This window comes from Gopherus flavomarginatus, chromosome 6 (genome assembly GCF_025201925.1).
Source record: "Gopherus flavomarginatus isolate rGopFla2 chromosome 6, rGopFla2.mat.asm, whole genome shotgun sequence".
In the NCBI taxonomy this organism is placed as follows: domain Eukaryota; kingdom Metazoa; phylum Chordata; order Testudines; family Testudinidae; genus Gopherus; species Gopherus flavomarginatus.
The window spans coordinates 119214718-119238385 of NC_066622.1; the positions used below are offsets into that span (position 1 = coordinate 119214718).

Below are 23668 nucleotides of genomic sequence, written 5' to 3' on the forward strand. Positions count from 1 at the left end.
GAAAAGATATTACTTCCCCCACCTTGTCTCTCTAGCCATTCCCCCAGGCAGTTCTCCTGCCCCGCTTAAGTGGGATCATATAGAGAGCACTGGAGCTAGTTCTGTGTTTTCTCTGATTTACAAGTACTAAATACAGACCTATATTACTCTCCAGCGATTTCTCTTTAAATTTATGTGACATTTGCAACTAAAGAATTGCTCTTAGTTTAGCTGCAGTGCTTTGAATAAGCTTTAAAAATCAGTCATAGCTAAACTACTGTATACAGGACAGCTTTCTAAATGTAGCCTTTATTATTATTATATGAAAAGCAGCCTGATCTGTTTCAAATTTAACATTTATTAGCTGCTTATGCAGCTGGAAGTGTGGTCATTTCCTAGGATCACTGACCTACTTGGGCAGAAAGAGATTCCAATACTCTATGGGCTGGTCTACACTAGGGGAGGGGATCGATCTAAGATACGCAACTTCAGCTACGTTATTCACGTAGCTGAAGTCGAAGTATCTTAGATCGAATTACCTACCGTCATGGCATGGGATCAATGTCTGCGGCTCCCGCTGTCGACTCTGCTACCGCCGCTCGCTCCGGCGGAGTTCCAGAGTCGACAGGAGACACGATATATCAATCCCTGAGAAATCAATTGCTACCCTCCGATACGGCGGGTAGTGAAGACGTAGCCTCCGTTTTGCCTAGAAACTGGAAATGCTCTTAAAGTACCAAAAAGCACGCTCGATAAGATTTAGCACCATCCCATTAATTTAGTTACTCTCACTGCAGACAATATCTATCTACTGTACTTATATGGCCCCTATCACCAGAGAACTGAGCACTTCACAGTCTTGAAGGCATTTATCCACACAGCATTCCTGTGAGAAAGATCAGTGCTATTCTCCTCTTTTGGCGGGCGGGGGGGGGGGAGGGGACTGAGGCACAAAGAGGCTACATGAATTAGGCCACGTCCAGACTAGGTATTAAAATTGATTTTAGATACGCAACTTCAGCTACGGGAATAACGTAGCTGAAGTCGAATTTCTAAAATCGAGGTACTCACCCGTCTGGATGGCGCGGCATCGATGTCCGCGGCTCTCCGTGTCGATTCCGGAACTCCGTTCGGGTTAATGGAGTTCCGGAATCGATGTAAGCGCGCTCGGGGATCGATACATCGCGTCCAGACTAGACGCGATATATCGATCCCCGAGCAATCGATTTTAACCCGCCGATGCCGCGGGTTAGTCTGGACGTGCGCTTACTCAAGGTCCCAGGGAGTCTGCCACAGAGCAGGAAATTGAACCCAGGCTCCTGCCTGGATGATGCTTCCTTCTCTGTATTCTTACCTTTGTAGACTGGAAAATTGGCATACCTAGGGTGGTTCCACTTATGGCAAATCCTTTCTGATACAGCAGTACACCTCTACCCCGATATAACGCAACCGATGTAACATGAATTCGGATACAACGCGGTAAAGCAGCGCTCTCGGGGAGCGGGGCTGTGCACTCCGGCAGATCAAAGCAAGTTCAATATAACACGGTTTCACCTATAACGCAGTAAGATTTTTTGGCTCCCAAGGACAGCGTTATATCGGAGTAGAGGTGTATTTAATGCAAGTGTATAATCCACAGGGCTGAGCCTTGACTATTCCCAGGTGTTCAAGGGGTTAATGTAACCCTGGAGTATAGAACTTGTTTACTGAGTGAATTAGAGATGGACAGTTTGCTGAGAACATGTTGATCAATATCTTCCAACTGCCAGTTTAATAAGGATCAAGGGAAGGTCTATTAATTTTTGTCTTTTCCAACATTTGGCGATCATGTAAAAATATTTCTTCTATCTACAATAAATTAACCTTGATATTGGTTAGCTGGACATTTTAGCTGCAGTTCTATTTTAAAAGCCCATGACTAGTAATCTGGCTTCAATTAAAACGTTTGCTTTCCAGGGAGTGGATCACAGAAGACTCAAAGAGGTGATCACTAGAATGGTTACTATAGAGTTCAGGCTGAGGCAGGCAGCCTCTGCTCAGCCCCTAGCCTAAGGCACTCGTTTTCTCTGAAGTTTCTCCTACGGGATGGAAATTATCGTGTTTGTTCAAAGCCCAAAGTTAAATTTTATGGGGAAAATCTGCTGAGCCACATTTGAATCCTCCATGTGTGAAAACAAAATAGATTTTGTGCTCTGGAAACATCCGCTTTGTTGGCGAGAGAGGGGAGAGGGGCTGATAACTCCAAACTGGCTCTCCCCACCCCAGCTTCAGACTTGGTGTTTACATAGCCCTCAGTGGGCTCGTAAGGCAATACCAGTACAATAATGCCTGAGGGGTAAAACACGTCCTGCGATACTGCCAGAAGCAGCACAATCTCAAAACAAGTTTTAATCCTCAGGCAATATTTTACTGCTAATGAGACAAATCCTGCATCCCTTTAGCATCCAACACTCCCAGTGATTTCAAGGAAATATTTTAGCATTCCAACAAACACAGAGAAACACATTCAGTACACACATTTCACTACACACGTTACTTCATCTGTACTGAATATATAAATATATACACAAATACAGCATTACTGGAATGCACCCACATCTGGGGAGGAGGCAGCAGTCAGCCATATAACATAACACAATACAGTGTGTGGATATGTGTGTGCGCACACTGAAATATTACCATTTGGATCACACTGGGATCAAGCTTCCTGTCTCAGAAGTGAAGGATTCTTGCAGTACCCTGTGCAAATTAACAGGTACAGTGGAAGAACAGTAGTGAAAAGCCAGATTCAGACCCCTTTACTCACCCTGAATTATACCTTATTCACTTCATAGAGACTACCTGTAGAGGAAAGAGCTATTCACCATGCACAAAGGGGTAAGAATCTAGCCACAGAAGACACATTTAGTCATAGTTTAGGTCATTCATAAAAGAAAAGCTGAATCCTTTTTCTTTGTAATGTTTCCTTCCAGTGCAAAGGCACCAGGAACTACCCCAAAGAAAGACCAAGAAGACAGACAGAACTGGGCATTCCTTCCAAGCCTCCTCTGAAATAACATTTAGCAGAGGACCCCTAATTTGTTGAAAAAGCATGCAAAAGTGTGTAGCCAGAGTTGTTTTCAGCTTGGATGTAATTTGGGTTTTTAAGATCTCTGGGCTCTCATTTAGCTTGTCAAATTCTAAATAAAAAGCTAGTTCCTACATAAAAGTCCAGTCTTGAATGGATTCCAGAAGAGCAGCTGATGAACGGTGCTTGTTAAGCCAAAGCGCTCCTCTATGGGAATTAATGCCAGAGGGAGAGAAGGCCTCACAACCACAGGCCAAAAATATCCTGCTTCTGAGGGTGAATGCAAGCACTTAACCCTATTCTAATGACTTGCATTGACATTTAAAAACCAAATCCTGGTCTCAACCTGCAGCCAAAGTCCACAGACTGTGCTCCTGGGATCTCCGCGTGGGTGTGAAGTGGTTGGAATCCTCCTCCTCCACAACCCAGTTGCAACTGCAGCTCCAAGGATCTATATGTCTGGTGCCTGGGCTCTAGGACCCTGCGAGGTGGGAGGGTCCTCCAGTCCAGAAGTCTACACTGCAGTTAAACAGCCCTGCAGCCTGTGCCCTGCAAGCCTGAGTCAGCTGGCCCAGGTCAGCTTTGGGGCTCTACCTGCAGTGTAGACATACTCGTTGTATGTGCACATGCACCCACACACCTTTAGAAAATGGTTACACTGAGCAAGTATTACCCCTTTGACTAATTAAGGTCATGATATAAAAAATACACTTACTACTGCATAATTAAAAAATGCCTCTGCGCCTATAATGCATGTTGCCCTTGATCATTTGAAAGCAAGAGAGAACAAAATCATTAAGAGCTAAATTATTCTAGTAGCCTATTATTATAGTGTAATCTTATCAGGAAAAATTCATGCTGGTATAGCCTCTTATCTTCTCTACTTACAGATGAGCCATGTGGCTTACCTCTGAGTGCACAAAGATAATGAAATTACAGTGAATTATGCAGTCCACATATGGAAAAAGGAATATAATTCTGACCCTTTAGGGAAGGGTGCAGATTTTTCATAGGGACGGGAAAGCATCTTTACTCAGTTACCATTACATTCATTGTTATTTGTAGACAAATAATTTTGAAAAATCATTTAGGGCTTCTATTATAATGCTAAAACGGAAGGTCTACTGCAATAAAACAACCAGTACTACAATACTACGTCCAGTCTGCCACTGACGCGATGGAAGACATTATGCGTAACACTTGGGGTGGATTTTTAGAACTGCGCATACATTAGTGCACATATGCTATCAATGATCATGGTAACTGCATGTTCCAATAACTTTCGCATGCACAGTTTTTGTGACTGCAAGTGCAATCCCAATAACAAATTATGCTCCTTGTATTTTTTTTTTCCCCACTGGCCATTCCATAGCCTGGTTTCCGACAGCTGGAACAACAAGCAACCTGCTGATGACTGGGTTGCCAGGGGCTTTTTATTTGCAAATGGCAGTGTAATCAACCCCATTTGGTCTGCTGATGCAGTTTAAACCCAAGACACTCATGAACTTCTACTGTTTGAGCTAAAGGACTAAGTCCCCTAGCTGGCAGCTGTAGCAGACTCATCCATCTGTTATTTAGACCAATCATTAAAGGGGGACAAAGGCCTAAGCTCTTCTAATGTGGGTTATGCTTCAACACCAAGGAGGAGTGGGGAATGGAAAAGGGGATTTCTGGGAAACACTGGCAGGTCTGGAGTCTCCTTTTAGCTGTGGAGAAATTAAGGGGATGAAGAACTCACAGGCCTGCAGGGCACAACTGAGGAAGAGGCACCAGAGAGGGATGTAAGCAGAAAGCGGGGATCGCACAGCTGAAGATACCAGTGGGTTTAAGCCTGGCCCTATACTTCTATCATCCACTATTGAACCAGCATGCATATCTCCCCTGGTCAAATGCAGCAAAGCCCTTATGCTCCTAGGTGGGATTCTAAAGAGACTCCTGCAGTCTTATTCAGGAAAATGCCTCAGTCTAACCAATATACTTAGCAGGTGTTCAGCATTGTAAAGGAGGGAGGGATAGAGAAGGTAAAACATCTCATTAATGCCTCTGGGCTTGAGTCTCCCCACATGTGCAAGGGAGATAATTGTATTCATTTAGTCATAGAGGGGCTGCTGATCCTGCACGTGGCCAAAGGGCTTTATGACCATCAGAGGAAAGGGAAAATTATAGTGCAACTTTGGCCAAGTCACTTCCCCTCTCTGGGCCTATTAACTGAAAAGTGGAGCCCCCACTTGTATGTCTACTTGTTGCATGTAGGTGCCCAAATCAGGGATCTGTACCCAGAAATGGCTAGGTCAGCACCTCCTATAGCTGGCTACATGTGCAAACAAATCCTCTGTTCACACACATGCATGCAGTAAGCACGCATGTAAAATTAGAGGTGGACTTCAGAATCCAATGACATTGCTCTATGAAAGTCAGCCCATCTGTGACCCAGTTCTCCTGTCTGTAAAAAGAGATAATCTTACCTACTCCTCTTGGCTCTGCCACTGGTCTGCTGGGTGACACTGGGCAAGACACGTCCCTTTTTGGGCCTTAGTTTCCCCATCTGTAAAATGGGGATAATGATACTGACCTCCTTTGTAAAGCACTTTGAGATCTACTTATGAGAAGCGCAATACAAGGGCTAATTATTTTTATTTATCTTTATAAAACAATTTGAGTTCCTCAGATAAAAAAGTGTTCTACATGTGCAAAATATTTATTATTATGATTAGTTTTATTACTTTGCAGGCTTCTCTCTCAGACAGCTGTAAATGTTAGCCACTTAGCTGCACTCTACTGTACCTTAGCTGCATTGGCCACTGTTGGTAGACAGGATACTGGGCTGGATGGACCTTTGGTCTGATCAAGTACGGCCATTCTTATGTTCTTATGTTACCTTTTACCACATTGTATTTGTATAGGCTGCCTTTGAAGGTGTCTTAACCAACCTGAGTTCAATTGATCATGAACTTGTGACTTTTATGGTGCAATAGTAACCTGATTTACGAGTAAGTGGCATAAACATAGCATAGCCTTAATCCTCTCATTATCATCTGTGAAGGTCTATCTAAAGGATATGCATGCAATTAAAAGTTTTCTGCAAATGTTAATTACAGTGGGCTTAATTAAATAATGACTGGTTGATCTTTTGATTGTATTAAGCTTATAAGTAGTATTATTTAACTGAAGTATGGATTACAACCATGTTCTAATTAAACTCAAAATGCGTAGCTTATATGTTAGGAATCAGAAGGAGATTTAATAGTTGTTTAGGGTCACACTGTTAAAAAAATATTGATGTGTTCTCTAAGGCCTCCAGCATTTGGTTAGTATTTTCTATCCAAGTCAAAAAGATACTATTTAAAATGGTATATCCAGGTAAGATTTTTTGGTGCTCTTAAAAGGGAGCTGGAATTTGATTTGGACTATAACTCTCATGCCATATGCCTGTGACCTTGATATAGGACTGCTGACTTCCTCAAAACACAGTAGCTCAGGAAAAGATGAGGAAGGCTAATATTCCTGAATCAACTGATGCACTGATTAAAAATGCATTTTTGGACAGGATTGAAATAGGAGCAGTACTGATTGCTGCTCAACGGTTGGTTCCTCCATACACCATATAGAGGAGGAAACTCCTCATTAGCCTGCACTGTATTTAGATAGTGATAGAGAGAATAGCATGTATTCTTGCCACTAGCCATAGGGAGAAGGCATTTAGCATTTGACAGATAAGTAGCAGTTAAGTATAGCTCTGATCAGACGAGCAAAGTACTGTACTGATCAGAAGAGTAAAGCACTGATGAGAGGGGATAGGACTGGAATAGCAGGGGTATTGAAGGTCAGGATTGAGGTGCATTAGCGAAGCAATGAGAAGGATGTGCAGCTGTTGCCTGCACGGTGCATGATTCTAGCCAGCTCTGTCTTTGCAGCACTGAAAGGAAGTGACCTAGTTTAATCAAACTTTTTAAAGCCAAACTAACAGTTGCTGGAGTTAACTGGGGGCTGGGAGCAAGGCATTCTCAGTGGAAGGATCTGAATTTGGGAATTCATTTCCACCATCCATCTGAGTGCCTGTGTTTGAACATCTTTAAGGCACAACGCAAAGCCTTTCTTCTTTCTCTCCCTTCTGTATGTGTGTGTGTATGGGAGGGTGGAGTGGGGCGGAGGAAAGGCGTGTGTGTTGCTGGTGGAAACCTCAAAGCTAGACACTTGTAGAGTCAAACAGCATGCACTTTATATGTGTAAAATATTTCAATAAAAAGGTTCAGGGACTGTTAGTGTACAGTCTGAGGAAGCAACTCAATAGTTGCTTCCCCTGGAAAGACAACTGTAGCAGCAAAGGAGACGGTGCAACTCCCTTCCGGACTTCGTACAAGCCAGCACTGCTCTTTCTGAGAACTAGAGTAGTAGTAATGAATGTTCAAAATGCTGGCGAGTGAGGAAGAAGCATGAATTCAGGAAGAGCTTGTGGTTATGTTCGGAGGTGTCATGAAAGCCACTAAACTAGCAAATGAGATGGCACTTATAATCAGCCTGAACTGAAGACTTCCTGTCATAAAAATACTTGACTCTGGGCACACTGCAGCCATTCTTGGAACAGACCAAGCGACTGAAGGGCATACAGCGGTAGCATGGACTACATCTGAATCAGTCCCCAGAACACTGCCGTTAAGTTCAGGTTTATCCATGAAACCCAACCAGTTCATTAATTCCCATGTTCTGTCGTGAAAAGCCACGTGCCTAAAACCATTCCCCCCAGCCCTAGCCACAGATGTTAGAGAAGGTTTCAGTGGCTCATTGTAAAACAACTTGAGTAACTGAACCTTGTCTCTTCAGAGTTGGAGTTGTCATGCATTATGCTCATGGTCTTACTCACACTCCCAGCACACCTTTGTCCCGTTACAGAACCCCCTTCAAAAGGGCTGACATTCAAGTTACGTACTATGTATGACTGGAGCGCTTACATATTGATGCAACTGGCTATCACCTTGTCTTCTTGTAACATACCACACAGACCTGCTGCAACAAGTCTGATCTTGCTAATGCATCTGTCCCTGATGATGCCCATAACCACAATCTTATGCTCTTCCTTTAAATGTTTTACACAAGTTATAGCATTTATTTCTCAGAAAAGATATTCCAGTCACCTCTCTTCATCTGACCACCATATGAATAAGAAGGCCAGGAATGAACCTCACCCTCTATCTTTCTCAACTTGTTACTGCCCATCTGAGTTAAGCCCCATATGACAGTGTCATGACAGCATAAACTCATCTGTGGTTTATTTAGTCACAGGATAATATCAGTATAGACAGTCTTCCTATATTGGATGAGTCGGTCTTTAGTAAAGCCAATCTCATTAGTGGATTCTCCTTGAGACGTGGTCATTTTTGACACTATTTTATAAACTGGCCTTCTTCACCTAGTAGCTCCAGCTGCTGGACTCTGCCTACCCAAATGAGAGGAGTACGTAAGGATGCGGGGAGTAGGACACTGATGATGAAATTCTGAATGGGATGTAAAGGACCAATTCCCGCTTCCCTGACTTAACAAGTCAATGGACCCACTTGGATGAGTAGGGCAAACTGGATTTGGTCCTAAAATGAACTGACTAGTACACATGGTCAGAAAGCAGTGGGATAGTAAATTGATTCAGCACAGAGATGAAGCAGTTGACAAATGGAAAGTGGCAGGGATTAGTAGGCCCAATCATATTCCTATTAGATTACCAAGAGCCTGGAGGAGAGAATGTGCTACAAGGCATACACATTTTCACAGAATAAGGAAGTGACACAGCCAGTCAGTACTGAAGAGGATGGAACCTGGAGCCAAAAGGATGCAGAGAGAGTAGCCATGCCCAGATAAATAATGGACTATGCAGATTGGTGGAGAGATGAGGACTCAGTTGAAGAGGATTATGCCTCAATCAAATGGAGCAACATGGATGGCTACATGCTGTAAAAGATTGCACGTTGATCAGGAGTTAGACTCTGGAATGATAATGGATAGAAATTTAAAATCTCAGAATCAAGCATCAGTTAGGAAAGCAAGGAGAATAACTGGCTGCTTCAACAGAGGAGCACAGTGCTAATCAGCATTGATTCTATAATGTATTTGGTGTGATACCACCTATTAGATGAATGCGTACACAGTTAGGATCCATGTTACAGAAAATCCGAAAAAGAACTGGGAGGGGAAAGGTGTCAGTGGGGGAAATGAAGGGAAACGACAACGGTTATAGCCATATGGACAGGTTGGGGAAACTAGCTTAGTATTCATTAAAAATGGGGAATGGAAGATGGGAGATGAATGAGGGATTAAGGTCCTGACTGCTCTGTCCCGTATTTAAAAAACAAACATCAAAGATTTGAAACCACACAGTGCTACCTTACACTCCACATTACTAGCAGTGGGTTCACCAAAGAATCACTTCCAGAAGCAGACACAAATGAAGATGCTACCTGGAGAAACTATTCTCAAGGATGTGTGTGTTACATACCCACCCAGCTGGAGCCTTGCCATTGAGTTCACACTCAGAGAAAACAGAGAAGTAAGGAAGCAGTGCCAAGCACATCATCAAGAGGGAGAGGTAGTGTCTGCTTAATAATGGAACTGTGTTCTACATCTCTCTTTCTGTCTGATTAATTGTCCTCCCAGATAGGCAAAGAGAGGCCTCAAATATTTCTGAGCCTATATATACCACCTCCTGACATCAAGCAGTAATAGGAAAGTCTGCAGACTCCCTATCAGAGGGGCAAAAAGGAGTAAAACAATCTGAATAAAAGTGATATGATTTAACAATAAAAATGTAAGCTATACATTCCTTTAAAATCCACAGACTTTGTTCCTGAGGGGCCGGGCATTAAATCCCTTTAGCAATAGGATTTACATATTGAGATGAGGAGAGGTAAAGCAGTGTTAAAAAGAAGATAACACACATGCTACTTCACTGCTAATTTTCATGCAATTGTGTTTTGAGATAAAGAGGTACCTCTTTTTTTTTTTGTGAGCGCAATAAGAGAAGATATTCAAAATACATTGTCCTCGTGGCTACATCTGCCTTCTTTTTAGAGTATGCATCCAGGGGAAGCACAATACGGGTGGTGAGGTGTGCTCAATAATTCTCTTGCTGCAAGGCTCATCTGATTCCTTGGGCTTTTCCTGGATGTGGTGTCCAACTGTGGAGCATTATTATTTAAAGTGGGGTTCTTAATTGCTAATTGGGTTTTCGTGCTATTGATGGATTCTGTTGTGACTTGACTATGGGCAGAACAATTTGTTTTGTATTATGGTTATTTAGGCTCAGCTCCTCAAAGGTATCTAGGCACCTATTTCCTATTGAAATTAATGAGAGTTAGGTACCAAAATATCTTTGAGGATCTGGGCCTTAGTGAAGTTTTTGTACTTTTAGTATTGTATAAGTACGTAGGCTCTGATTCAACAAATCAATGTGTTTCAACAAAGCACTTAAGCACATGCTTAAATTCAGGGACAGGTTTAAGTCCTGTTAAAGTTAAACACATGCTGAAGTGCTTTGCTGAATAAAGATGAACTGAAGCACATACAAAAGTGGTTAGCTGAAATGGGTTACCTAGAGCCTGGGTAATCTTTTTTAACCCACTGGAACAATAAATACATATAAATACAAAATGAAAGAAAAAGAAACATACTCCTTACATTGAAATATACTGTCTACCCAAATATCTGCACCATAAAAGTAAATAACCTCATCTAAAACATAATACAAACTCATCTTTTGCAACAATGACAAGTGGGTCATTTACAAAACTGGAGCATGTTTTGGTGCTTTTTTATAAAATCAAAACAATGTGATTTTTTAAAAAGTTTATTTAAGATTAAGCAAATCCGGTAATTCCACCCCCACTCTCCCATTATGACAAACCTTCTGAGATTTTGTAACACATGCAAGCAGCTGGATCACAGAGACAATCTATTATCTGCTATGTAATTATGATATAGCCTTGTCCCTAGCTGTCCCTGCAGTTCTGACAATTACCGATGCTCAATGAATTTTGAGCATGCAATCATGAAATGCATAGCTCGCGTAAGAGTCGGTTGATAGCCTTAAATCGATTTCGCTGGCACAATTATTAACAAAATGTGTGTCAATCTGAAAATTCTGAAATGCAAATGACCTTGCCAGAATTTGGGTAGAAAGAAGCAGCATGCTGCCAGCATTCCCCGCTGCATGTGGCTTTCCTGATTTCATATCACACTACAGAACCTCATCATCGCTGTTGAGACATGTGATATGCTCTGTTCACTGAAGAAGGCAAGCAAACAGAAAACATTCACGGTCTGTCTCACCCTTCATTAAAGACAATGGCCAAACTCCTATAAAATGCAATGGGAACCAGACTGGGTCCTCTGAAATTACAGACCAGTAGCCTAACCACAACTGTGACCTGAAAACCTCTTTTCCAGGCCAAATGTGGATCTTGGCATAAAGATGAGCCCTTCTGGTACTGCTATAATGTCTACACGCTGTAACCCTGTTACCATAATAATATGCAGGAATAAAGGCAGAAAAAGACAGGATAAAATGGAACTACTGTATGATAGCATCCCTTGGCTTTTGCAAAAGAATGGGCTGCTTTTAGCACTTCCATTGGATTGGATTTGTAGTGGTTTTTGGATTAAGCTTCCGGTTACATGTCAAATGATAACGAGCCTTTTTCTTTTGCAAGCAGCTGTTGCTGTTTGAAAGCTACAGTATAAAGGTTTGTTGCACGATTATAAATACTGAATTGCACAGACCAAGAAAGAGGATTCATTTATTCTTTCCTCAGTGCATGTAGAGCCAAACCCTGCTTGTTTTACACACATAAGCTGCCTCATTTATTTCAATAGGACTGCTTGAGAGAGCAAAGCCAGCAGGATTTGGCCCCTCTGGTCTAAATCCTCAGGTGTATTATTCTGCTGCGCAAATAAACATTCTTGAAACCACCTCCCATCTGGAACTGTGTCTGGGACTGGGGCTGTACCAATAAAATGCCATGCATTCTGCCACCAAAAGGCACAGCAGATGAGTCCGAGCCACGCAATAGCTTTCTTAGTGGCCCAGTGAAGCTCTTGGGTCTACTATTGAATCTGGTTAGCGCGGTGGTGCCCAAACTTTTCCTGTCATGCCCCCCCACTTACCAGTAATGGAATCTGTCCATGCCCCCTCTCCATTATTGCACAGTTGGCTCAGCAGCGGAGCCTGGGCTGATGGCAGAGCTCGGGGCAGAACTGGGCATGGGGGGAGAAGGTGGGGCTAGAGTTGGAGTTGGCATGGGGGTGGAGAGGGAATGAGGGCAGAGTGGGGCTGGGAGCTAGGGCTGGAGCTGGGCAGGGGGCGGAGCTGAGCTGTGGCTATAGGGGGAGCAGGACTGCAATTGAGCCCGGAGCTGGGCGGGGGCTGGAGCTGAGCTGTGGTGGGAGCAGAGCAGCAACTGGGGCCAGAGCTGGGCTGGGGGTAAAGCAGAGCAGGATAGCACTCCCTGCCCTCTGTGGGGGCTGGCCCAGGCTCCACTGTGCACCCCCGAATGTTTCTCTGTGCCCTCCTGGGAGGGGGGCACACCCCACAGTTTGGGGACCACTGGGTAAGCAGGCACTCCTTAACAACTTGTATCACTGTTTGAGCTGCACTTCAGCCACAGTTTGGATTGTCTCAAAGATCCCAACGGTGCAGGCGGGATGCACAGAGGCCTTGCCAAGTCTGGAATTGGTTAAGAAAGGCCCACTGACAACATGGCAGGTCAAACGCAGGTGGGCGAGCAGTAAGTTCTTTGACAAGGAACTGATTGGTGGCTGATGTTAAATACCAGTCTTCCCACCACAGAGACTTCGCTGTCATGTCCTGGCATGACAGCCTTGACCACAGTGGGTGTCGTGATGAAAGACATGTAGCTGGTGTGCTAAAAAGATCGTTGAACAAGGGCAAGTTGGGTTGGCATGTACTTCTCAAGCAGCTTGCCAGCTGCAATCAGCCTCCTGATGTACGGGGGAGTAATGTGGCTCAGAACTGGAAGCCATGGAAGATGAATCAGCTGGAGAATTCCTGATGATGCACATTGTTCAGTTGCATGTCAACAAATCTGGTGTGTCCCGACTGACTTCATACTGGAGCACAGTATTCTGCTCTTAAGTACAAGATGGCAAGGGCAGAGGTCCTTAGGGTTGGAGCATCCACTCCCCGTGAAGAACCTGCCAGTTTGCTGAAAAGGTTATTGTGTGTTGTGACTTTCACTGCTATCTTGCTCAGGTGGCTTTTGTACATCAGTGTTTGGTCAAGGATCATGTCTAAGTAAACTGGGTATGCTTCACGCTTCAGCTTCTGGCCATTCATTATGATTAAGGCTGTCAAGCAACTAAAAAAATTAATCGTGATTAATCGCGCCGTTAAACAACAGAATACCATTTATTTAAATATTTTTGGATGTTTTCTACATTTTCAAATACATTTATTTTAATTACAGCACAGAATACAAAGTGTACAGTACTCACTTTATATTTATTTTTATTACAAATATTTACACTGTAAAAAACAAAAGAAATAGTATTTTTCAATTCACCTAATACAAGTACTGTATCTCTTTATCATGAAAATTGAATTTACAAATTTAGAATTATGTACAAAAGCCCCCTTGCATTCAAAAGTAAAACAATGTACAACTTTAGAGCCTACAAGTCCAATCAGTCCTACTTCTTGTCCAGCTAATCGCTTAGACAAACAAGTTTGTTTACATTTGCAGAAGATAATGCTGCCTGCTTCTTGGTTACAATGTCACCTGAAAGTGAGAACGGACATTTGCATGGCACTGTTGTAGCTGGTGTCGCAAGATATTTACATGCCAGATGCGCCAAAGATTCATATGTCCCTTAATGCTTCAACCACAATTCCAGAGGACATGCATCCATGCTGATGACAGGTTCTGCTCAATAATGATCCAAAGCAGTGCGGACTGACGCATGTTCGTTTTTATCATCTGAGTCAGATACTAACAGCAGAAGGTTGATTTTCTTTTTTGGTGGTTTGGGTTCTGTAGTTTCCACATTAGTGTGTTGCTCTTTTAAGACTTCTGAAAGCATGCTCCACACCTCATCCCTCTCAGATTTTGGAAGGCACTTCAGATTCTTAAATCTTGGGACAAGTGCTGTACCTATCTTTAGAAATGTCACATTGGTATCGTCTTTGCATTTTATCAAATTTGCAGTGAAAGTGTTCTTAAAACGAACGTGTAATGGGTCATCATCCAAGACTGCTATAACGTGAAATATATGGCAGAATACAGATAAAACAGAGCAGGAGACATACAATTATCCCCCCCAGGAGTTCAGTCATAAATTTAATTAGCACATTTTTTTTAACAAGCGTCATCAGCATGGAAGCATGTCCTCTAGAATGATGGCCGAAGTATGAAGAGGCATATGAAGCGCATTTAGCATGTAAAGATCTTGCGACGCCAGCTACGACAGTGTCAAGCGAATGCTGATTCTCACTTTAAGGTGACATTGTAATTAAGAAGTGGGCAGCATTATCTCCCATAAATGTAAACAAACTTGTTTCTCTTAGCAATTGGCTGAACAAGAAGTAGGACTGAATGGCCTTGGAGGTTCTAAAGTTTTACATTGGTTTGTTTTTGAGTGCAGTTATGTAACAAAAAAACCCTACATTTGTAAGTTGTGCTTTCACAATAAAGAGATTGCACTATAGTACTTGTATGAGGTGAACTGAAAAATACTATTTTTTTATTATCATTTTTACAGTGCAAATATTTGTAATAAAAAATAATATAAAGTGAGCACTGTACACTTTGTAGTCTGTGTTGTAATTGAAATCAATATATTTGAAAATGTAGAAAAACAGCCAAAATATCTAATACATTTTAATTGGTATTCTATTGTTTAACAGTGCGATTAATCACGATTCATTTTTTTGATCGTGATTCAATTTTTGAGTTAATCGTGTGAGTTAACTGCAATTAATTGACAGCCCTAATTATGATGTTTAATTCCCTCTTAGCATTGGTATGGTGGAGGTGGAAGGTGCTATAGACTGCCTTGCTGGTGCTAGGCTGAAGGCGCCATGTCTTGCAGAAGTCAGTCAGCTTTGCAGCATCATCACTCAGGGTCTTCTCCAACTCATAAAAAGTCCAAGCCTGTAGCCCGCAGTAAATGGCCACTGCATAGATGAACTTCTGTGACTGGGTTGGTGGCAGGTCACTGATGTATAAATTGAACAAGACTGAGGTAGAACAGACGCTGGGGGTAACCTGTTCATCTGTTTTTCCCCAAGCACTTTTTTCTCCCACATGCACCCTGAACCATCTGTCTTGGAGTAGCAGTTTGATGGCATCAGTATCTCATTCTGGGAGGACTCTTGATATTTTAATAAGCAGACCCATGCGCCAGACCATATCATACACTGCAGGGAGGTCAAGGAAAATAGGGCCTGTTTTCAGGTTTCTTTGTATTGATATGTATTGAGAAGAGCAAATTCCAAGAATTAGTAAAGTGAATGTCATGTTCATCATTTTCTGGAAGGGAAATTGTTCTCATTGACCAATGCAGAAGAGCACATTGCTGGCAGTATCAGTCTATCTGAAGTATCCATTTAATCCTAACATTTCAGGCCAAAGTCAGCCTTGGTGAAAGTGGGTGTATTCCCAGTGAAGTCAATGAAATTGCATCTGCTTAAACCATGGGCTGGACTTGACCTCTGGATTCTATCTTCTAAACTTAAATCTAGGGTTCCTTCTCCCTCCTCAATTCCCAGCCCAGCCTTTGTTGAGAGCATCACTAATTTGCTTCTCCTCGAGGACGACTTTTCCCAGCACTGCTTTTCATCAGCAGGAAGCTGGCAGGCAGTGATGAAGACCAGAGGTTAGTACTGTCATCACTCCCAGATAGTCCTGGCCTTGGTGGGTATCAGATTGATACTTTCCCTAAAGCTTCAGGTTCCCAAGGACATCAAGAATTACAGTTAAAGGCCTAAAAAGTGCACAACAATCTGAGAATCCCAGGTGAATCTTCTCTGGAGAGCAAGCTTTTCATTTGCCATCTTGAAATTCCGAGAAGAGTTAATCTCTTAAACAAATGCATTATCCTCACCAAGATTTTTTTTCCCTACGAAAGCTCAGTATCAGTTGCATCTCTTTGACAGCATTTTGTTATCTCCATATCTTTGATGTTACATACACATAATTGCAAATCATGTTTTCTTAATGACTCAAAAGATTATTGCATTTTTGCATCTATTTTAAGCATGGATCCAAGCATGGCAGTGCTGTTTGATATAGGACAAACACTTTATTCTCTGGCACTCCAGTATTAATGGTTGTAGGCTTGCACTGTCTTACAAACTCAGGAAAACAACTATTCTGTTGTGTGTCTTCTGGACAGTATGTTAACACTCAAGGAGTGCTGGGTGTGAAGAAAACTCGAAGTGTTGACTGTATATTGTAAAAAACTATTATTTAGAGGCTTCTAAACCAGCTTTGTCAATTTTATGCCCACTAGACCTTTCTAAAGGATATATAATACTCTTCTCTGGTTTTCTTTCTTCAAGAAACATACTAGCTGTTTGGGAAAAAGTTGTAATGGAACAGTGTCACTCTGCACTTGTTGCTCAAGGAATCACCTAACCCCTACTACTAGAGCAAGTGATAGTAAAAAGGACAAACATTTCATGGGAAATTTTCTTATTCCCCCTCTCCTCCCTGCATTTTTTAATTTAAAAAATTTGAAAACATGATTGCTCAAAATTTATTTATTTTTTTTTACAATTTTCAGCCAGCTGTAGCGCTAGTCAATAATAGGCGAAAATATCTGAATATCCACTTCACCCATCATCTGCCATTCTGACATGAGGGAGGCTCTTCACTATCCTGGCTAGCTTTGAAACCCGGGTCTCTCAGATAACTAAAAGTTGTGCTTTCCATTGATTCAACAGGAAACCCACTTAATAACCTTACAATATTATAAACCAGCATAGAAATAATCAAAGGTACCAGAGGCATGACCAGTGACTCTTGCATTAAAATCCTTAGGTTAGCAAGACATCATAAAATTTCAAAAAGCGTTTTTAAGTGAGAGTGGTTTGGTCACAAAATGGAAAAAACCCAGAACTTAACTACAAGTCTTACATATTGACATTAATTTGACATGTGGTATAAAATTGAATGATCTCTCTATGATGGCAGTTCTAGAGACAAGAAAAGAACATTTACTTTTCATCCTAGACTAATTTAAACCTAAGTCCTTCAAACAGATATCAACTCTAGGTTTAGCTTGCAAGAGTTGCCTGCTGTAAAAGACTATGCAGAACAATTTTCTACCTCAAGGTCAGTTGCCAAGTCTAGTGATGTGATTAGTGTATGGCATTGGAGTATCTTTTAGGACTTTATCAGTGAGTAGCTATAGAACTGTTCCTAGATGGGAGCTTTGTCAAGTGTAAATGATTCATTCATTTGTGCACATTTTTCACTTCAGTGCTGTTGGGGGGAAAAAAGTAATTGCATTTGTGGGACTATTTTTAAAAGAATAGTCAGAAGTGCTGTTAAGAACATAAAAGTTGATAGGACCTTAGGAGACCTGACGAGTAGGTGCAAATAGCTAAATTCAGGTGCTAACGGAGGTTATTGGCACCGAGGCTTCCATAATCAGACGACAACCAAGATTTAGGTTATAAAGACAAAGCACCGGGCCCCATGCTGGTGTAAACTGGCATAGTTCCATTGACTTCAGTGGAGTTACAGCCACTCACACCTGCTTGAGGATTTGGTCCAACATTTTTCCTCTTCTTCTAGCTGCTACAGTCAGTGTAAATTACATTTCACAAATCTGGGAAAACAAACAACACATGGGTTTTGTGTAGAAAATGTATATGGCTTCTGAGAAAGTGCCTTCATTATTTTTTCACATCTTGACCTCTCCTGGGTATTAAATGCTAATGGAAAAATCAAAAAGCAACACAGTGGTATGTTGAGTTCTCAGGGTCGCGTTCAGTACACTCAGCCTGAAGTGCTTAAGAACTCTGTTTTCCATACAATTAATAATTCACAGTAGCATAAATAGTAGTTGATGGGTCGATCTATGAGGCCAATATTTTCAAATTTGGGTGCCTAAGGTTAGACATCTAAATCCACATTCTGTCACCTAACTAAGTGCTTTGATTTTCTAAGGTGTAAGTTGCCAATAAAGCCAGTGGGAAGCCAGGAGGTCTTAGCCCCTCTGAAAATCAGGCAATTGGGTGCAGGTGCCTCACTCTAGGCACCCATGTTAAAAAACTGTGGGCTAAACTCCAAGCTGTGATCTGAAGTTAACAGCTATCAGGAATCATCTCCTCTATCCAGAATGGGTCATACGGAAAAGGACAATTAATTCTAAGTGACCTGAGCAGATGGATCATCAGAAAAACTCAGACACAAGTGGAGTGAGCTACACTCCAAAGGATCTCTTCTTCCCATCTTTATCAAGGGGCTTTCAGAGTGAAACTTCCATTAACATTAATGGAGATAACCTGTCAGTTCTCAGTGCAGTGCTACAATGAATTGCCAGGCTCCGTTCTCTATGACTTGGTAGGTCTTGGATGGAAATTACTGAAATAATTTTCCAAACCTCTTCACTTCTTTTTAAATGAAATCTCTCTAGATCACACATTAGGAAAGAATAACCAGACCATCCATGGAGTGTTTCTGAATCTATTTGTTTGCCTTCCAGGATTGAAGAATGTCATTATATGATATTTACCCCAGTTTAATTGGAATAAAATAATTACAACAATGATTAATTCTCAGGCTTGTAAATCTTCAAAGATGGGAGTGTATGAATATTTAGGCTGAAGCTGCGCATGTAATCTTTTTAAACATCAGAGAGCGAATTTCTCCATACACTCTCAAATGGAACTCACCGGCACTCCTCTCAAATTTCATCTTCTTTTCTAACAGGTTTTCATGTATAGATCAAGCATGTAACACTGAAGTATGCTTTGTACCCTAAGATTGCACATTCATATCAAATAAAACTGCCTGCCACCTCTCCACTTGTACTTTTCTAAGAGACCCTTTCATCTAAGGAAGCTTGCGCTGACTGCTGAAACCACAGGAGATCCATGACTGGCTTAATTGCTGTACGGCCAATTCTCTCCCTGCCCAGAGACCACCTCCCCCAACCACTACATAATGGGCCCAACCTTACATTCCTTGTACATCCATTGAAGTCAAAGCGGGCTTTGAATGCATGAGGAATATGGAATTAGGCCCAATGTATGCATTTTTTTTTTTTGGACTAGCAATCAAAGGAAACTAGCTTTTCCTTGAACTCACAAATGGAGCAGAAGACAAATCTAATAGAATTAAATTCCAGCTCATTCATTTTAATAATTAAATCAATCAAACAAAACCCCTGCTCAAATGTATTGGTTTGTTGATTAATTCTAAGCCCTGGGATGCAGCTTAAATACTCCTCACTTGGGCTATGCAATTACTAAAAGGAACACATTTGTGATGTAGTTATTAGATTTAAAATAAATATGGCCCAGATTTTCAAAAATAGGAGCCTAAAGATAGTAATCTACATCCTGACTTAAGCACCTGCCTGATTTTCAAAAGTGCTCAGCACTCAATAGCTCCTATGGACTGCATTTCTGCTAAATTTGAGTCTAATTTTGAAAATGTTTCCATTTAGGGGACAAAAATAACTCAGCTCTAGTGACGGAGTTTTCAAACTCTGCATGTCTACCTAGAGCCACTGAAAACACTCAACTTGGGAGAATTGCTCTACTGATTCCATGGCACCTAAACTCAGGAGTTTGAAAAGAGCAGCTGCCTCAACTGTTCAGAAGCCAATGTTAAATTTATTACATTCATTTTTAAAATAAAGTAAATCTCATCAGTCTACATCAAAGTGGCTCACATTATCTTTGCAAAATGCTAATAAATAGTTAGATGTGTGCAAAAAACTAACCAAGGTGAGTGATTTTGGGGTGAGCACCGGTGCCTCAGACCTCAGCATGAAAATATGTCTCCTGCTGGAGAAATTAGCAAGGGGTTGATCGGGGCTCAGAATGAAAGAGCTGATATAGCCTCATCTTAGAAAATGTGGCCCCTACATTAAAATAAGATATTATTTAACCTAGAACAAACGAATGTCACTCTCTTTTTAAAAGTAGACCTACACTGTCAGAGCCAGGAAGGACCATACATAGAGTCTTATATCTTCTTTTCAGTATTGTGGCACACACATGCGGGGGTGTGGGGGGGGGAAGATGGACTATTTTTTCTCTAATTTACAAATAATATTAATATTTAACCAAGAAAAACAATTTAAATGGACTTCTTATGAACTAGTGCTTCTAATTACACAACCTTGTTGAGCTGATGTGCTCCTGAATCTCCAGTAGTCTCCAACCCAGCTCATTTTCTATGAAGGTGACTAAAATCCAAGGCCTGAGGTTTAGCACTGATATTCTGCTTCTCTAATGCCCCTGTGAAATGTGAATTCATGAAAAACACTAGAGAGACAAGGTGGGTGAAGTAATACCTTTTATTGGTGCAATAAAAGATATTACCTCATCCACCTTGTCTCTCTAATATCTTGGGACCTACCCTGCTACAACCATACTGAAAAACATTACTCATTACTTCCTAGTAGGAAGCCTACAGTTGTAGTGAAATATCCTGTGTTTGCTGCCACCTAATGGACATTTGGGTCCATGACAAGCAAGTGATTGAGGGAAGGTCACATTTTGAAGCACTATACCACTTGTACCTAAATGAGTTATTAATGTAGAATAATTTCATGGACACATGCGTGGATAACATGGCAGAAAGTGCTGCACTGGATCACTGATGTATGTCCTACATCTTATAAGTAAAGTCATAAAAGAAAAAAAAATAGACAATTAGAGTCTGCTTGAACAATATGGATGGGATTTTCGAGGCACCTAGGTGACTCCGGGGCACACGACCCATCAGAAGTCAATGAGATGTACTCCTAAGTCACTTAGCTACTTCCCTCCCTACAAACCTTGCTAAGGACTGACTTTTGTCAGTTACAGCACATAGCTCTCTAGTGTAATGGGGTTCTCCCACCACACAACCTAACCAACTTAATATGTATCAACACAGATTACTTTTTGTGCAAAGACACAAATCAGCCTGAAGTTGCAGGAGGATGAACCTGTCCAAAGAGGGGACCAGGAAAGGGGAGCAAAACAGGTGATCAAAACTAATTCACAGTAGCAAAAGAAGTGCCCTAGGATGGGTGTAATTTCTGCCAAGTGTCAGCTTCATCAGTAATAGGAGGGATTTTAAATTTATATATATATTTTAGAGTTGGGTCTGAACTTAGGGTTGCCAGGTGTCCGGTTTTCAACAGGAACACTTGATCGAAAAGGGACCCTCCCCAGCCTGGTGACAATGAGCGAGTGAGGGTGGGGGAGAGCAAGCGATGGAAGGAGGGGAGATAGAGTGAGAGGAGTGGGGCCTCAGAGAAAGGGGCAGGGCAAGGGTGTTCGGTTTTGTGCAATTAGAAAGTCTCCAGATGAGAAATAGTTTCCCAGCCACTGGACTATAATGGATCTGGATTTCATCTCTGATGCCTGCCTTTAAAACAGACCCAACCAAAACCCTGGATCCAAAATCATCATGCTTTCCTTTGAGCTATGGTGGACTCTGGATCTTATGGCTGAAGTCCACCTCTAGAACTTTTACGTAAGGATGGAGTATTCTGTGGCAAGTAAGCCTTTAGCAATGACTAGCTTCTCTTCCCCATCAGTTTGCTTTTTACTACTCCGAACAGATGTATTCTGATCAGTGCAAGAACAAGTTCTCTGCTTATTTAAGTTTCAGCCTCCTAAAATATTGACACAATTAACTTTTTCAAGTGCTGAGTGTCACATTTCAGGGCAATTATACCTTATTCCCCCCCCCCCCATGGTCCCTTGAGGGCACCCACTTTTAGGCTCCTAACTCCTCAGACATCCAGTCTCTGGCAGAGATCCACATCTCTCTCCTTCTTGACCAGGGTTTTTCCAGGCTTCACAGTTCCCTGTTTACACTGTGATATCTCCAGCAACCTAGATGGGCTAAACAGGCTAGCGTCTGTGTTTTGCTTTCTCTCTGAATGCGATAAGCAATCTAATTGCCAGCAATTACAGTTACCATACAATTCCTTATAAGCAGCACATTTATTCTTAAAGTAAAAGTACTTCAGAGAAAACATTTTAAAAACAATAAAAGAATCTACAAGCATGTTAAAAACTTACCAGAGGCCATCCCAACTCCAGCTTTGGGTGTCAGTAGATGTCAGGCCTTCAAAACCCACAACTGGGTTTTCCCCATAGTTACATGTTCATAACTGTCTTGGATTCAGAACCAGAAAAAAACATGAATAGTTCAGTATTTCCTTTATAGAATGTGGGCCTTAGATCTTGGCCTAATGGAACAAGTGATCAGCAGACAATGGCTCACTCCTCGGGACGTAGCTTCAAAAGGCTGGGTTTTTGCATAACTTGATGTGGGAACTTTGCATTCACCTCCCCTTTGATATTCCCCAGGAAAACCACTTAATGTTTTTTTGTTGCAAAAGCCCATTCTTGTCAGGCACATCATTCAGTATAGTCCTTTGAATTCCCGGTTTCACATCTGTCACATCTCCCCCCTTTGGTGATTACATACAATCCTGGCCCACAATAATATCTTAACAATTAATTTAGTGCAATGGACCAAAAGAGACTTAAACTTAATTCAATAAGGTCTCCCAAGGATATTGCAGGAAATTGACATATGTCACACTACGCATAGTTTTAAAGTGTATTGTGAGATGCCCCAACTAAGACCATTCAGCTACTCTGTGATGTGCTAGGCTATCTTAGAGTACGTCTTCACTATCCGCCGTATCGGCGGGTTACAATCGATTGCTCGGGGATCAATATATCGCGTCTCATCTACACGCGATATATCGATCCCCGAACGCGCTTATATCGATTCCGGAACTCCACCAACCCGAACGGAGTTGCAGAATCGACAGGGGGAGCCACGGACATCAATCCCGCGCCGTGAGGACGGTGAGTAATTCGATCTTAGATACTTCGACTTCAGCTACGTTATTCATGTAGCTGAAGTTGCGTATCTAAGATCGATTTTCCCCCGTAGTGTAGACCATCCCTCAGGCTACTTTCTGCAAAAACCTGTAAAACAACTCCAACAACATTGCAGATGTCCCTTTCACAGTTCTGGCTGCTTTAAGAGGGGAATTAACAACCTTATTCTATACCTCTACTCTTTTTTCAGGATTCTCCCTTCAAGATTCCAGTGGCATATGGCAAGTGGTAACATTTAGCCTCCTTTTGCACCAGTAGTTCCATATTTTGGGTATAGACACTGAATTTCTTCCCCTGAATCCCTGTCATTTCTCCCATCAACAGCGCACGTGCTGGCACTAGATGTAGAGTCAGCAGTTCTCCGGACGTCAGTATAGAGCACACTTCTCCAACACTGTCTTCTGAAACCAACCAGTTCCTCTGCACATTATGTGTGTTCGTGGAGACACTGGGCCCATTCATCAGATAGGAGAATTAAGCTTGCACTCTGTTCCTTTAGGCCCTCAGTCAGCAAGGTACTTAAGCAC

General features: G+C 41.8%; 1 protein-coding gene across 4 annotated transcripts in view; it reads right to left on the reverse strand.

The window, feature by feature from the left end:
• Positions 1 to 23668, reverse strand: part of LHPP (phospholysine phosphohistidine inorganic pyrophosphate phosphatase) — a 172695-nt gene that overhangs the window by 58533 nt on the left and 90494 nt on the right. The window contains exons 7-8 of one of the 4 annotated variants that reach the window (XM_050959692.1): positions 22305 to 22396; positions 17326 to 17878 (exon numbers count right to left, since the gene is read on the reverse strand). The exons of 2 other annotated variants lie outside the window; for them this stretch is intronic. In XM_050959692.1, the coding sequence (XP_050815649.1) occupies positions 22345 to 22396 (52 nt within the window). In that variant the 3' untranslated portion in view covers positions 17326 to 17878; positions 22305 to 22344. Of the gene's footprint in view, positions 1 to 17325; positions 17879 to 22304; positions 22397 to 23668 lie in introns of those variants that run through there. One more of the 4 variants, XM_050959691.1, reaches the window with a different exon arrangement.